The sequence below is a fragment of the Carcharodon carcharias genome, chromosome 18, assembly GCF_017639515.1.
Source record: "Carcharodon carcharias isolate sCarCar2 chromosome 18, sCarCar2.pri, whole genome shotgun sequence".
NCBI lineage: Eukaryota > Metazoa > Chordata > Chondrichthyes > Lamniformes > Lamnidae > Carcharodon > Carcharodon carcharias.
In genome coordinates this window covers 26,127,092-26,144,461 of record NC_054484.1, presented here as the reverse complement: position 1 = coordinate 26,144,461, position 17,370 = coordinate 26,127,092, and the positions used below count along the sequence as shown (strand labels likewise).

At 40.8% G+C, this 17,370-nt stretch overlaps 1 protein-coding gene across 1 annotated transcript in view; it reads left to right on the top strand.

Annotated features, from left to right (window-relative positions):
• Positions 1 to 17,370, top strand: part of LOC121290646 (MORC family CW-type zinc finger protein 3-like) — a 50,795-nt gene that overhangs the window by 26,300 nt on the left and 7,125 nt on the right. Inside the window, exons 11-16 of the mRNA XM_041211361.1 lie at positions 185 to 313; positions 5,224 to 5,298; positions 7,164 to 7,218; positions 7,685 to 7,750; positions 8,861 to 8,959; positions 10,912 to 11,129. Of these exons, the coding sequence (XP_041067295.1) occupies positions 185 to 313; positions 5,224 to 5,298; positions 7,164 to 7,218; positions 7,685 to 7,750; positions 8,861 to 8,959; positions 10,912 to 11,129 (642 nt within the window). The remainder of the gene's footprint in view (positions 1 to 184; positions 314 to 5,223; positions 5,299 to 7,163; positions 7,219 to 7,684; positions 7,751 to 8,860; positions 8,960 to 10,911; positions 11,130 to 17,370) is intronic.

The following is a 17,370-nucleotide window of genomic DNA, read 5'->3' as shown; positions in this document are numbered from 1 at the left end:
AGTAGGAAAGAAAGTCAGACACCAATAAAAAAAAAATCCACAAATGTTTTTTAATGTCTATGGCTCACAAGTCAACTCCACAGTTGTATATTTTTTGTCTTGCAACTTATTTCTTCATCTTTGAATTCATAAATGTACATTTTTTTTCCAAGCTGTGAACTGTATGTACTTCAACTTTTTGCAGGAAACTTCCTGATCAGGTTTGGGCTCAGTGTGATGGCTGTTTAAAATGGCGAAAGCTTCCAGATGGGATAGATCCAGATAAGCTGCCTGATAAATGGTTCTGTAGCATGAATCCAGATCCACGTTTTAGGTAAGAAAATGTGCATGTATGATTGCCCATCCATTATTGGTTTCACATGTTTGTGTTCTACATACTTTGTATTCCATTTTCTGTCTTAAGTGAGGGCCAGTCCTCATAGTGCACTACATGAAGAAGATTAAAAAGACCAGGAGACAACATTGGGTAAAACAAGAAGTAAGGATTATGTAATGTCTGTAAGCTTTAGGTTTTTCTTGCTAGTCTGGACATCTGTGCAGCCCTTTCCCAGTTAACACACCTGTTGTATTCAGCACTTTATTGACTTCTATAATGCCCACAGAGATATTTAGATTTAATCATAGCAACTGCTCTTTGTTTCATGCAAGGTTACAAAATACTGCACTCTTCTCTAAAGTGAAGGCGTGGTAAGTTGATTTTTAAATGTGTTACCACATCTTGGAAAATTGTACCTTCCATACTGATCTTCCCTGACTGGAAAGGTACTTTTATCCATTACATCTGCCATTGCTCATCCATCCGAAGAGGTCTACATGGTCTTTTAATCTTATGTTTGCAAGATGTGTCAGAGTAAAGGAATGTTTATTCTCTTACTTCTGTTTATTCCTCATATATGTTGACAAAAACTAAGGAACCAGAAAAACCCTGCATTCTCTCTTTATTGAGGAATTGTCTGAGAATTTACCTCCCAGCATAGGTATAGGGATGAATGATACTTGATTAGGCTCCCAAACGGTCCTACATTTAACCCAGTATAGATGAATTAATTTGATTTACAAACCTCTTAGGTTACCCTCAAGGTGCTGACTGAGTGAATTAACTGAGAAAGAAGTCAGGCCACAAAAGTAGACAAAAGATTTAGCAATTTGCTCTTTCTAGGGAAAAAAAATCGCTATAGATTCTTCTACTTCTGACTGTGACTTGTCCAATGCTAATTGATTTTAGGTATGTAGACCACTTCCCTACAAACCCCCAAAATTCAACCAATTGAAACTGACAAAGGTAGAGACCTGTGGCTGTCATTTGAATCACTGGCATGGCTTTAACCGCCTTAGCAAGACAAATTCTGCATCTACAATTTTTATGAACTCTCTTTTCTCTTCCCCCCCCCGCCCCAATGAATTTCTGGAAAGGCTTTTTTGAACAAAATGGAAGAGATGGCATTCATATTCTATTAGGTGTCCATTTAAGGCCTGAGAAATCAAACCAGTAAGAAATGTCTCTACTATAAACACAGATCTCCCTGGTACCATTAATTTAAAGTTTTTTTGACTATGATTGATCAACGTGTTGCCATGGGAAATTCACTAGGGAACCATTGTCCTCCATGCTTTTGTTTAATTTTAAAAAGGCTCAATGCCTGGACATAGTCTTTCTGTTTGCAGTGAACAGGATCTTACATATAAATATATGTAGCTTCTAGTAAGCATAAGTGAGTCACATTACAAACCAGACTGATAATCTTAAATTGGTTGTTAGTGTAATTCCTAGCATACTCTGGATTGATGAGTAAGTGCCGCCCAATTGTGGAATTGCATCTAATGTTGGACACTCTTCTGAGTTTTGCAACACAGGCTGGTTCATTACGCTACCTGTTGCAAACAGCCAAAGAGGAGTGCTGTTTGATACAATCCGCTAATCGTTGGGACATACAACCTAATATACCTGGCATCACATTGGCATTAAAATTCATATATGACATGCTCACCTGTGTGGTAGGCAGACCATCTTTTTGGCCTGATGGTGCTGTCAAAGGAGTTTTGGTGAATTTCTGCAGTGCGTCTTGTAGATGGTACACATTGCTGCTACCATGCGTCTGTGGTGGAGGAAGTCAATGTTTGTGGATATGATGCCAATCAAGCAGGCTGCTCTGTCATGAACAGTGTCAAGCTTCTTGAGTGTTGTAGGAGCTGCACTTATCCAGGCAAGTGGGAAGTATTCCATCACACTCCTGATTTGTGCCTTGTAGATGGTGGACAGGCTTTGAGGAGTCAGGAGATGGGTTACTCATCGCACGATTCCTTGCCTCTGACCTGCTCTTGTAGCCACAAGTGTTTATATGGCTAGTCCAGTTCAATTTCTGATCAGTGGTAACCCTCAGGATGTTGACATTGGGGGATTCAGTGATGGTAATGCCATTGAACATCATGGGGCAATGGTTGGATTCTCTCTTGTTGGAGATGGTCATTTCCTGGCAATTGTGTGGCGTGAATATTACTTGCATTTGTCAGCCCAAGCCTCGATATTGTCCAGGTCTTGCTGCATTTAGATATAGACTGCTTCAGTATCTGATGAATCGTGAATGGTGCTGAACATTGTGCAATCATCAGCGAACTTCTGACCTTATGATGGAAGGAAAGTCAGTGGTGACGCAGCTGAAGATGGTTGGGTTGAGGGCACCACCCTGAGGAACTCCTGAAGTGATGCCCTGGAGCTGAGATAACTGACTCCAACAACCATAACCTTTGTGGGCTAGGTATGACTCCAACCAGTGGAGAGTTTTCCCCCGATTCCCATTGACTCCAGTTTTGACAGGGCTCCTTGATGCCACACTCGGTCAAATGCTGCCTTGATGTCAAGGGCAGTCACACTCACCTCACCTCAGGAGTTCAGCTATTTTGTCCACATTTGAACCAGGGCTGTAATGAGGTCAGGAGCTGAGTGGCCCTGGCGGAAGCCAAACTGGGGATCAGCAAGCAGGTTATTATTAAGCACGTGCCCCTTGATAGCACTGTTGATAACCCCTTCCATTACTTTACTGATGATTGAGAGTAGATTGATGGGGCGGTAATTGGCCGGGTTAGATTTGTCCTGATTTTTTTTGTGTGTACAGGACATATCTGGGCAATTTTCCACATAGCTGGGTAGATGCCAGGGTTGTAGCTGTACTGGAACAGCTTGGCTAGGGGCGCAGCAAGTTCTAGAGCATAAGCCTTCAGTACTTCTGCCAGAATATTGTCCAAAATTAGATGTGAACCCGCGACTGGGCCGCACTTGCCAAACAATCCTGAGTGTGCTAAGAATGACACTAATAACCAATTTAAGATTATCAGTTGGGATCGCAATGTGACTAACATAAGCTTGTTTGAAGCTGCATGGGGCCAAACCTGTGAAGTGGCAATCACCATTGGATTGCCATTCTGCACCTTTTTAACTTGCCTTAGACTGGAGCTTCACATTTCTCGACCAGACTTCTGACCCAGGCCTGCTGAGAAATGTGCAGCGTAGCTGCTCCTGGAGGCATTACAAGATAGTCGGTCAAAACAAAACCATGCCCCCTTTTTATGGCACTAGCTCCATAAACCGCTAAGTTTAAGTGTCCCAGCCACTCTGACAAACTAGTGGAGAAGCTAAGTGGGTGAAGGTGTAGGGTGGGTTGGGTTGGGGGGTAGGGTCAGGTGGTCTGGGGGATTTGTTCAGGGAATCAGAGGTGGGGGAGCTAGTCAGGGTTAGGGGAGCGGGTTGGAGGTGGTGTTCGGGGTTAGAGGGGCAGTCGAGGTGCTGGGGGGTGGGGGTTGAGGGTTGTATTATAGTTACCCAGGAGTAACAACTGGCATTAATCTTTCTAAATTTTCCTAGTAATTATTCTGATAAGAGAGTCAGGAACCATCGAAGTCTTCAGCTTTAAATCGGAGTTTTGGAGGCTTCCAGATGCAGGATAATTGCCCAATGGAAGCTGAAACTACCCAGTTAATTCCCATACAGTCCTTGCATGGGGACTTCCGAGGGGCTCCCCAGTGCATGTTCAACGGTACCTCTGGGTATGCCCCTCTGGAAGATGGAAGATCTGGGCCATATAATCATGTGCAGGACCTTGTCTTTTGCAAATAGAGAGAATATGCCCAGGTATTGCACGTTTTTCAATTAAACAAATGCCTGGAGGACAACAGTTCCCTTGTGCATTCCCCACGGAAACACCTTGACCAATCACTTACCTTTATGAATTTAAACAAAAGCTTGGGCATAACCGTCCCCTCCGTTCTCCATGATGACACTGCAACCGATCAGAGACCACTTGCCAACCAACCAGCATGCTTTTCTCATGCAGTATAAATTGTTCCCTTTGAAATTTGATATTCTTGTGAATCAGTCCTGATGAGTACAAGTCGAAATGCTTCGACAGCATGTTTCTTTCTTTTCAGCAATACTTTAGATGATTTTCCCCAATGGCATTCATCAGCAAGTTGCTACAACTTTTCTGTCTGCGTGTTTGGAGGACCTGATTTGTAGAACAACATAAAATTACTTGCATGAGTATCCCTGTTATACCTACAGAAGGCTTCTTTCAATAACTACAACATCATTGTCCTGACTCCCATTATCAGGAAACGAGCATTTTGAAATGTGGCCACATTTGGCAGTCGCCTGTTTTACATAGGAGAACTAGGCTGCGGAAGTAGAAGAGTCATTGTTTTACAAAACCATTTATTTATGTGTATAATAAATACACCTTCCAAATAACATCACTGGCTATATGATGCTATTCCCTTATTTCAAATAGGGTTGATGTGGAGCTTTTTGGTACTGAACTACCTAAGTACTTGAGAGATTATATCAAATATTTAGTTTTAATTCTCTATGGTTTATGGTGCAGTGGATAAATGTAAGCAAGAGTCGTTGAAGGATGCAGAGTGCAACTTAAATTTTTATGTTTGTGCTAACGTTTCTGAATGAAAAGCAGTTCCCGCCTCCATCAAATATTAGAGATGAAAGTGAAAACCACAGATGTTGAAAATCTGACACAAAAAATGGAGTGCTGGAAATGTATGGCAGTCAGCATCTGAAAGCAAAAGAGAGGTCAATGCTTTATGTGGAACTCAGTATCGTAAAGGATCACACACAATGTTAACTTGCTGTTCTCTCAGGTTTTGTACATTGCTGATATTTTATGCCTGCATCCATAGTCAACTTGTTTTTAATTAAATATTTGTTTTCTTCATTAGGAGCTGCAGTGTCCCAGAAGAACCTGAAGACACTGCTGAAGTTACTCCCAGTTATGAGAAAACATATAAAAAACAGTAAGTTTCTATTATTGATGAAAGTTATTACATGAACTAATTTGTTAAAATCCACAGCACATTGTGAACCATAGGGCCCTGTACATGCTTATCTTTTCTACTATGATGCATTTTTTAAACTTGTAACTATGTGAAGTATTTAAAAATGTGTTTCAAATGAGTTTGGCCAGGTAGATGACAACAGCTGAAAGTATGGGTAGTAGCCCCCAGAGTAGGGAGAAGAAAAAATTGTCCATGTTTGTCTTCTGTTAGTGAAATGATGCAGCTGCTTGGATTATTTCTACTGGAACAGAGAAGGTTGAGGAAATTTGAGGTCTTTAAAATCATATAGGGCTATAACATGGTGAAAAAGGAGACAATATTTTCTGTGTTTGAGAAGATAGTAACAAGAGATTGTCAATTTAAAATAGTGAAAATAATGTTTGCGAAAATTTCTTCACGTGCATGGAAAATGTCACGAGTAATGCTGACCTTCTGATTCACATTGACTTGAAAAACCTACAAAGGAAGTGCTTAGAATGACACGGCCATTCTAGGGAAACAACATTTGTGTAGCTGGTAGCAATTTGTCATTCAGATGGACAGAATTGAGGAATGCACACGGTGTAAAAACCAACATCTCATCACTGGCCCAACAGTAGAGATCCATGGCTTTGACCTCCCTTGAAGTCAGTGGACAGCGCTCACTTGAGTTCTTACAGGGCATGAACGATGTGGCCACCTGCCCCATGGATGGGAGATGAAGGACAACCTGAAGTATAGTTTTGACCATGAGTCCCAGACATCACCTCTACCTGCCCACAAAATGTTGCGAAGGTACCTCATTTCCCTACTTGGCACCTCAAGAGACCATCGAATGGATTGACAAACTCAGCATCCCATTATAAGCTTTTCCTGTCATACAAAAGAAGCTTAGGATGCTTTGCTGCAGGGAATGGCTGAGATCATTGCATCTTTTAAGAGAATATAGAATACGTATTTAAAACATATGTTGATTATACGGCTATGGAGAGAACAGAAAAATGGTATTAATTTTGGATTACTCAAGACACTGGACTAACTGGCCCCCTTCTGTTGTGCATAATTCTGTGATTTTATGATTAGTACTGGGACCTTGAGATTAGAAATCCCTTTTCATAAAGGGTTGCTAGAATGTAGCACAAATACGAAGATGGAATTAAACACTTGAATAAAAATACTGAACAGGTACATGGAAAGAGCTGTAAAATGGGATTAGAATAGATCGCTTCAGTGAGAGTGACCGCAGACTCAGTGGGTCAAATAGTCTCTGTGGTAAATTTCTAACTTCTGTGATTGCCATCTAGTACCTGTGTTGGAAGTACATGTGTATATGGACAAGATTGAATCTTGTGTGATGACCTCCAAGGTTTATTAACCCACACAAGCTCATATCCAGGCAGGCCCATGAAGAATGGCCATTTGGGTGAGGTATCAGAGAGCAGCTACCACATGTGAACCATATTGTAGTAAAAGGAAAGGTGGGAGGAAATTGGAGTGAGGAAAAGGCCCACTTCCATTTCAAAATAATTAATTTCAGTGGTTAAAAATACATGGAAAATACTAAACCAGTTGAGCAATTTTGAAACAAAAACAGGAAATGCTGGAAAACTCAGCAGGTCTAACAGCATCTGTGGAGAGAAAGACAGTTAACGTTTCGAGTCCGTGTGACTCTTCAGAGCAGAGTAACTTTGAACCTGTTTTATCATGACAACTGGCTTCTAGGAACTTGTGATTTTAAGCTGCAAAATTTGTGCATATTTTTTAAAATGTACGTAGCTTGCAGGTGCTAAGTCAGTTTTGTAACTTTTTTCATACCAATATAACAAACTTTTTGACTATTCCAGAGAACAAAGAAACCGTGAGAAGAATCGACAGCGACTTGGGGACCAATGCAAACAGGCAAGATGTCTTATTGTGGCACCAAATCATACATGTGTCAACTTTTAGCCCCTTTTTTTCCCAAATTAATGTCAAAGAATGAATGTAGAAATGTCAGTGTAATGCCTTTCAACTAAGGGTTTCCACTTTCTGTCCTCCCCGTTGAATCTATGTGCACAAGAGTTGTTTAAGGTAATGTCACACTGATTATTCCTTTACTTCCTCCTTGTGGAAGGTATCTGATTTCTGTTTCAAATGTCCCTTGCATGAATGGGGAATCATTCTGCAGACCTGATCCCTGTCAGTCTGTTGTTCCTGCTGAAAGAGATTGCAGAGGAAATCTGAAATATGTGGGGTTTTTTTTGTTAGCTTTAATTGCTATTTTGTTAGTGCCACAATTTCAAAGCTGAACCTTGAATAGCTCAAAACTAATGAATCATTGACTTCTCCTCAACATTGAATTCTGATCTTCATGTTCGCTCAACAGAAATACTTAGAAGAACAGCTTAAACGTAAAGAACAAGAACTTCAGGAGGAGAGAAAGAAACGACGGGTAACATTTTCGGGGCAGGGTGTTTTGGGATACTATTCCTGAATACTTTGTAGAATATGGTCAGAAGGTCTGATGAGGATTAGCCATTATTTATGTGACTAGCTTTAGGATAGAAGGGTAGAGTTTATGCTTCAGATGTAATCGCCAGTCTGGCCACGATTTTCACTCAGTTGCGCTAGTTTTCGGCATTGACTTTGTTTCTCAAGTTTTCACTCATTCAGTCACATCAGTAAACATAAATCTATGAACCAGCACTATCATGCAGTGTTTTAGAATGCAGTTGTTTTTATCCTTGCATTAAAATTTATTCCTTGATATGTTTGAGTGATAGCTGGTCCAGTTTCATTTTGCAATTGAAACGAGTTTATCACAAAAAATAAGCATTTTTAATAAATGTCTAACCACCTACTTTTGAGTAATGTGATTTTAAATAACTAAATGGCTCCAAATTATCCAGCATAATGGACTAGTTTCACTGCTGTACATCGGTCAGTTTTTTCGTAAATTAAATATTTTTTCATATTTCAGTTTTTTTTAAAGCTGCCTGTTGGTGCTTATGCATCTAAAAGAAATGCTCATTTTTAAGAGATTCCTTGAACTGCCACAAAAGGGAACGATTAGCAGAAACTTGTCATGCTGATTCAATCTGCGGCCCTAACCAGTTTCATAGACGGGGCAAGCTTCCAGTGCGATAATTTTCAAAAGCAATTTGGTTTGCGCTGAATGTAATTTGTGTTTGGAGTTCCTAGATTGTTTCTGCTAGTTTAGCTGATTTCAAGTGAATTGCACTGGAAAGCCAGCACAACCCAGAAACCAAAGAGCTTTAGATGTCACTAAGTTATCCTAAAACCACAAGATTGCTGGTTTGCGGTCAAGGCTTCAACTTACTAATTTTAGTAATTCTTGAATCTGTGCCTTAGTAATATGCGTTTAATGAATAAACATGTCGTTATGATATTCTTGTTAAAAATTAAGCCTGTGCAAAGTTAACCTAACTAAAGCAAAGAAGGTGCAAGAAGCAATGAATAAGACGGAGCGAAAATAAATTGGGGCTGGAGATAGAGCTGAGACCAAAAATGAGATGATCCTTCATTTCTGTTTGATTCACAGCAAAGTGCAGACCTGCGGAACATCATACAGAAATATACTAAGGAAGCTGATGCTCTTCGGAAGGAACAGGCAATATTGCAGCAAAAGCTGCAGGCAAAGGTACAGTTATTGAATATTTAACATGCAACAAGGTATTAATTCTTACCAGGTTACAGCTGCATGGGCAGCTCTGGTGCTTCTCTTAAACATTTTTCTTGTATGAACTTAGACTTTTTCCATGCACCATACATCTAAGGACCATTACAGTCAAACAGATTCCTGTCGTTATCCAGTAGGCACATGTCACTTTCCAACAATGAGTAGCAATCAGATGCAGGCTAATTCCCCAGGATCACCAAAGCAAATTGTGGTACCCTAATTGCCAGCATGGCTAAGGTCAACTGATTCCAGGCAGACTGGAATCAAAACTCTGGCCGTCTGGTGTATGTTACTTAGTTACATGCCTTCATCAACTCTGCCTTCATTGTGCCCCTAGTCTTCAACTAATACCCAGATTGCCATCTCTTTGAGCCATCTGTAAAGAGTTGGATCAGCTGCAGCTCAATACCCCATGCAACAAGAGGAATTAGCTGCAACTGGTGAACCTCTCATCAAATTCTCAAATGCAAGAACAAGACATTGTTTAAGGAATCCCCTATCAAACTTTGATTATTCTTCTGCTCCAACAAATCTTTCACAGCATATGACAAATTTTGTATCAATGATTATATGAGTACTAGTACTGACCTTTAAGACTGGCTCCAAAATTCTCTTCACGAGACTCCAGCACTGCAATAATTTGATTTGAAATTTTGGAATATACAGCCTTTTCTAAGACCAGGCTTTCTATTGAAGAGCAAGATAAGTGCTCCATTTTCAGTGTTAGCTCTACAAGAACACAGGAGGAGCCATAATCTGTTTCTCAGCACTCATTTCCCAGGAATCCAATCACATCTTTAACAGTTTTCACTCCAGCTTGGCTATGAAGTTGGGACTTCAGATCCCAGAGGACTATGCACCACTTAAAGGCTTTCAACTCAAATGGATTAAGGGAACTTTAGATTCAGCTTCCCTTGATTCTTGCTGCCTCCTCTTCCTATGGCACCCCTGTACCAATGGTAAGGGAGAATTTGTTACTTTTCCTGAGCCCCTGAGTTAATAGTATAGTAACCCATTACTGTTCCTCTCCACAAAGTGACAAAATGTAAGGGATTTTTTTCCATCTCAATATGAGGTGAAAACCCAGCTGGCAACCACATCTAAGACTTATCAACTAAAGGAAATCCAGCGTCATTGCGCACCGGTTAAGGAGCAACACGAGGACTTCCAATAGCTAAATTGAGAAGATAGATTTTTTAACTAGATTGGAGATGGTTAAAGGGTAAAAGTTTTCATGAGCATGAAGGAGAATGACAAGATAAATGGTGATAAAATGTTTCCATTGATCAGCATAACATCAACTAGTGGGCATAAAGCTTTGAGACTTTTATGGGAAGGCAGGGAAGACTAGAAAATTGTATTACAGAAAGGTGGATAATCATTGTTGAAGCAGCATTCTTAATTTTTTTTTTAAAAGGAAATTGGATAGTACTTGGAAAAGAGAAATGTTAAAAGGAATGAGCAGGAGATTGGACTTGGACCTGGACTTGTGAAGAAAACACACTTACTGATTTCATTGGTCACTTGGTTGATTCCACGATTATTGTTCCTTAATAAGGGATACACTACTTAGTCCTAATCTATTCTCGTGTGATGGGTTTACAGTTTTGACTTGTTGAAACTCAAATATAGAGTAACAAACAGTGTACTTTCAACATTTTGGCACTTTGCTACACTGTCTTTGTCCATCAAAGTGGTACTGGAATTCGAGACTCCTGCAAATTTCACCTGTCATAATTTGATTTTTTTTTCCCAAAAGGATGCAATTGATTTAAAAGTAATTGCTTCTCGGTTCTTTTTCTTGCCTGTCAATTTGTAAGTGGAATATCTTTGTTTAAGCAGTAATTATGTTGTGGGGCTAAATATTTAGTTCAGTTTTTATGATAATAGGAATATACAATTTTCTGTTGCAGAACTTTCAAGCTATATTGCCAGGACAGGCAGATTCTCATAAAAACACACAAGTAACTTTGAGTGCCCAGAGCCTCACTAAGTGGGTGGTCAATGGAGATAATACATTGAACATATCACCCAACCTGGAAACTACTGCTTCAGCCTCTCCTGTGAGTAATCTTCAAATTGTGGAAGTCAAATCGCTGTCATCTCCACAAATGCCATCAAATGGCCAAAGGTTAGTAACATTTTGCATGCTATTCATGTAAAGATAGGAGACTTCATAATTGTGCAGTGGACCTCGAACTTTGGTTTTAATGGGATTGCTCTGACCCTAGTTGTCATTAACTCTTTTGAAAACTGCTATGGAAATTTATGTACCAGAAACCTGGTTTAAGATTTATAAAACAGTAGGAACAATTTACTAACTACAACAGGTGAAACACCAGATTCCATTGCTCCCTTTCCAGCCCTCCATGTCGATGACCATAACAAAGTTCTTGTACCATGAAATAGCACCTCTAACTGTCAGCAGTGAGTTTAAATCACAATTACAACATAAATATCAATTTCTTGACACTTGAGGGGAGGATGTAAGCTCCTGTTTTTGCGAGGCTAACAGTGGAGCAATGCAAATTGTCAAGCAAGACATACAATTAGGATGTGAATCGCCAGAAATTGATGTATTTTTAATTATTAATAACAATGTGCGCTATGAACTTTTCATTATTTTTCTAGCAAATTCTGGGCCAGTGGCATTTGTTGCAGGGGAAACATGCAATTTGGTATAAATATAATTGTCATATTGATGGAAAATTCTCCAATGGTTAAATGCAGGCCAACTGCACTAATGTCAAGTCATAAGGCCAGTCTTTGAAAACCATTTGCATGATCTGTTTGTCTACATTTCTATGTAATTAACCTCACTTTATTGTTACTAAAATTGGGCTCTTGCACTATACTGCTGTGTACCATAACAAATCTTTAAATGCAGACATGTCTCCCCATATGAGCTCAACTGTAGTTGTTATTGTGCCATTACGTTAACCAATCCTGTTCCCACCACTGCAACTGAGAACCTTGCACAGAGAATTAAGGTTAAATAATGAAAAACATTCTTCACCTATGTTGAGTACTTTATTCCAGCAGAATTCATTTTTTTAATGATGTCCAATTCATGGGCACTACAAAAAAGCACAGGATGGCAAACTGAAGGGTAATAGAATGATGTCTTTGCTAGTTTTCCTTTTCATGTTGCATGCTTGGTTTATTATTTTTAACCCTTGAAAATGTTTGAACTGCCTGTCAGTTCAGAATTAAAATTGTTCAGTTGCATATTTTAGAGGCATGTCAAGGGTATCAAAATTGGCAACTTGAGTACCTTTCAAAGTTGTAGTTCTCATCAGCCACATACTTGTTGGTGTCATGTGTTCAAATATGACTGGTCAGTTTGTATTAGTGCAGATTTGAGCTTAATATTAAGAGACCTGAAAGCCTTTATTCAAATAATATGCAGTTTTAGCCCTGTACCACCTTAAAGATTCGTGTCCACGTTTTCTCACTAGTCAAGGATAAGCTGATTAAGATTCCAAAAGAGAGTTATCCCATTGCTGTCATGTGGCTGAACAACCTAAATTCATGCTTTTTGTTAACATCCAGTTTTGTCATTTCCAATGCTCTGTTGGCTGACATCCCATCATCCACCAGCCATAAACAAGCTCATCCAAATCTCTGCTGCCTGCATGCTAACCTGCACCAAATCCTGCTCACCCATTACCTTTGTACTCGTTGACCTACAGCATCTCCCTTTACACCTAATGCCTCTTTTAAAAAAAAAAAATTCTCATCCAGCAATTAAAATCCCTCCATGGCCTTGTCATTTGCAATCCTTGTAACCGCCCCCAATCCTAAAACCCTCTGACTTTTGCTGATCAAACTCTTCTGCTCATAGGCCCTAAGCTCTGTAATTTCCACCCTAAGTTCTCTGCCCCTCCACCTCTCCAATTTCAAGACTCTTATTAAAACCTTTGTCTTTAACCAAGCTTCAGATCTTCTTCCGAGCTTTTCCTCTTTTATCCTCCTCTTGTCTACTGGCTAAAACCTACTGTATTAAGTTGGCAAGTGTAAGGACAGAATACTGGGGGCTGCCCATAACGAATACTCTGATTCATCCAAAACTCAAAAATTCCCTTGTGTTTATTATGTGTGTGCGCAAATATACTGGTGCTCAGAGTTTCAGATCAAAGGACTGTTTTACACAGGGTTGGGGGAGAACTTGAAGCCCTTGTACCCTTTCCCTTTCTGTCTGTAATCAGTGTGGTTTTAGAAAGAATAATGTCTCTCTTAGCCCCCTTGAGTATGTAGTCAATTTGGCTAATAGCATGCTTTTGTATGGTTTAAATAGAGGATTATTTATTCGCTCATTCACCCTGAAACTTTAAGCACTATGTCAATTGTGCTCACCTGTGCATCAGACACAAAAAAAATGCAGTCCATGTTTGAAGTTATGAATAGGACACACCTTACCTTCACTAGAAGGAAAATGCAAACTGACCAGTGCAAGTGACAGTTACTTGTCTCATACCTTGTGATGCTGAACCATTACACTCATGTGTGCCTCAGTATAAAACATCTTGTTAGTGGGTTGCTATGTAATCAGGCCTACTTGGTTGTTTAGTCAAAGATTAAATGGTCAGTGGGAAAAATATGCACACTTAAAAGAAAAAGCAGAAACAGCGGTAACAAGGAACCAAATTTTTGTTTTGTGAATTTTCATTTTCTGTCCACCTCCCCTCCTGGTTCGTTCCTACCTGTTCTATTCCCTCAAGCCCCCTTTGGCTCCTTTCCCCTCGTTATCCCATTCCCCTCCCCCACCACTCCTCTGTACCTCCCCTTCCTTTCTCCCTCTCACCCCCTCTGTCACTCCCTCACTTTTTTGTCATTCAAGGGATGTGGGCTTCGTTGGCTAGGCCAGCATTTATTGCCCATCACTAATTGCCCTTGAGAAGGTGATGGTGAGCTGCCTTCTTGAGCCGTTGCAGTCCATGTGGTGTAAGTACACCCACAGTGCTGTTAGGGAGGGAGTTCCAGGATTTTGACCCAGCAACAGTGAAGGAACAGTGACATATTTCCAAGTCAGGATGGTGAATGACTTGGAGGGGAACTTCCAGGTGGTGGTGTTCTCATCTATCTGCTGCCCTTGCCCTTCTAGATGATGGTGTTCCTGGGTTTGGAAGGAGTCTTGGTGTATTTCTGCAGTGCATCTTGTAGATGGTACACATTGTTGCCGCAGTGCTTCGGTGGTGGAAGGAGTGAATGTTTGTGAATGTGTTGCCAATTGAGCGGGCTGCTTTGCCCTGGATGGTGTAAAGCTTCTTGAGTGTTAGAGCATTGCTCATTCAGGCAAGTGGAGAGTATTCCATCCCATTCCTGACTTGTGCCTTGTACATTGTGGACAGACTTTGGGATGTCAGGAGGTGAGTTACTTCCACAGGATTCCTAGCTTCTGACCTGCTCTTGTAGCCACAAGTATTTATACAGCTAGTCCAGTTCAGTTTCTGCTCAATGGTAACCCCCAGGATGTTGATAGTGAGGGTTTCAGCGATGATAATACCATTGAATGTCAAGAGGCAATGGTTAGTTTCTCCCTTGTTGGAGGTGGTCATTGCCTGGCAATTGTGTGATGCGATTGTTACTTGACACTTGTCAGCCCAAGCCTGGATGTTGACCGGGTTTTGCTTCGTTTGGACATGAACTGCTACACGAACATGGGAGAGAGCGCATCCTGAGGGGGGCACAGCCAGAGGGGGGCAATTTGGTACAGAGTGGGAATTCAGTGCATAGGGAGCGAGGTGCTCTTTGCATTTTTTCCTTGCTATCCAACTTCTTAAATCTTCAGAGCATGGGTCTTGTCCTGCTGCAGCAGTAGAGGCTACAAGGGAAAGGAATCACTGGTAAGTAGTGGGTAAGGTATTTACTACTTTAATCGCTTATAGTTTAAAGTCTTTTTGTGTTTTATAGTTTGTATATTCTATAGTAACGAGGATCAGGAAAGAAGGGCCCTAGAGTAATTGACTTAAAAGATTTAATTTGAAGGGATAAGTCATGGCAGGAGCGCTGAAAGCCGTGGTGTGCTCCTCGTGCTCCATGTGAGAAGCCGGGGGCATTTCCAGTGCCCTGAACCAGCATGTGTGCAGAAAGTGTGTCCAGCTGCAGCTCCTGGAAGCTCGGGTTTTAGAGCTGGAACGGCAGCTGGGGACACTGTGGAGCATCCGTGAGTCTGAGAACATCGTGGATAGCACATTTAGAGAGGTGGTCACACTGAAGATGAAGGGACTTGAGGAAGGTAGGGAATGGGTGACCACCAGGCAGTCCAAGAGAAACAAGCAGGTGTCCCATATGCCTTTTTCACCACCCCACTAACATGCCCCTCTGCCTTCAGAGATCAATGGACACACGCCAAGGTCCCTTTGATCCTCGGAACTTCCTAATGTCGTGCCATTCATTGAATACTTCCTTGTCAAATTACTCTTTCCAAAGTATATCACCTCTCACTTTTCAGGGTTAAATTCCATCTGCCACTTACCTGCCCATTTGACTATCCCGTCTATATCTTCCTGTAGCCCAGGACACTCAACCTCATTGTTAACCACCTGGCCAATCTTTGTGTCATCCACAAACTTAGTAATCCTACCCCCGACATAGTTATCTATGTCATTTATATAAATGACAAATAATAGGGGACCCAGCACAGATTCCTGTGGTATGCCACTGGACACTGCTTCCAATTACTAATCTATCCTTCTGTCATCACCCTCTGCCTCCTGCAACTAAGCCAATTTTGAATCCACCTTATCAAATTACCATGTATCCCATGTGCATTTGCCTTCTTGATAAGTCTCCCATGTGGGACCTTGTCAAAGGCTTTGCTGAAATCCATATAAACTACATCAACTGCACTACCCTCATCTACACACCTGGTCACCTCCTCAAAAAATTCAGTCAAATTTGTTAGGCATGACCTCCCTCTGACAAAACCATGCTGACTATCCCTGATCAAACCTTGCCGCTCCAAGTGGAGATAGATTCTCTCCTTCAGAATTTTCTCCAATAGTTTCCCTACCACTTATCTCTATAACCCTTCTTAAAAACGGAACCGCATTAGCTGTTCTCAAGTGCTCTGGCACCTCCCCCGTGGCCAGAGAGGAATTCAAAATTAAAACATCATCCCAATTTTTATTTTAATCATTCAAGGGATGTGGGCCTTGCTGGCTGGGCCAGTATTTATTGTCCATCCCTAGTTGCCCTTTAGAAGCTATCCCAAGATTTATTTTGATACTGTTGGGTGTGGGTTCAGTAAGTTGCGTTGCTTGGGATAAATCTGAACTTGACTAAATGATTACTAATCTCATTTTATTTTATGTTTTGCTGCAAGCTTCATCTGTAATATAAATCTTTTTAAGCGTTGTCGCTTCCTTGAGCAAGTAATGAATTATTTAAATATAGTTGAAAATAACTTGAGGTCATTTCACCACCAATTGTAGAATTTTCAATTTGTACTGCTCCTGTGATTCTGAATAGAAACATCCCTTGGGAAGGCCAAAGTTCAGCCTGTTCTCTGTTCATGATTGCTGTCTCATCTGGTGTCACCCATGGCTCAGTTGGTAGCTCTCTCGCTTCTGAGTCAGAAATTTCCAGGTTCAAGTCCTACTCAAGGCGAGACTGACATTCCATTGCAATGCTGAGGGAGTGCTGCACTGTTGGGGGTGCAGTCTTTCGGATGAGATGTTAAACTGAGGCTTAATCTGTCCTTACTGGACGTAGAAGATCCCATGACACTACTTTGAAGGAGAGCAGGGGCCTTATCGGTGTCCTGGTCAATATTTACTTCCAAAATTGCCACAGAGGCATAAATTGGTCATTGTCATATTGCTGTTTGTGGGAGCTTACTCTGTGTGAATTGACTGCTGTGTTTCCTAAATTACAACTGTGCCTACGCTTCAGATGTATTTAATTGGCTGTAAAGCACTTTGGAACGCCCTGTGGTCACAAAATGCTATATAAGTGCAGGTCTATTTCACTGCAACCATCTAGGTTTCCTGTTCTTGACCAGCAACCTTTGCTGAAAAATGTGCATTGGGCAGGGACTGGGTTGAGCTTGGTTGTATCCTATTAACACTAGCTGAACAAACACACACGAGTAAGGTACTGAAAGGTAGCTGTGGAACAATACCTAAGCAGCTACAAGAGAGGGAAATTTAGAATAACTTGCGACTTGAAGAAATCGTATGGCGATTAGATCAAGTATGGGCATATAAAATTGGAATTAAAGGTACTTTTGAAAATGAGAATTTACTTGCATTTGAATCATAATTATTTATATCCTACAAATACTGGGAGAGTGATTTAAAAATTCCTAATAACTGAGTAACACAATGCTGCAGTTACTATGCACATTAAAGTTAACATTTTGGTTTTTT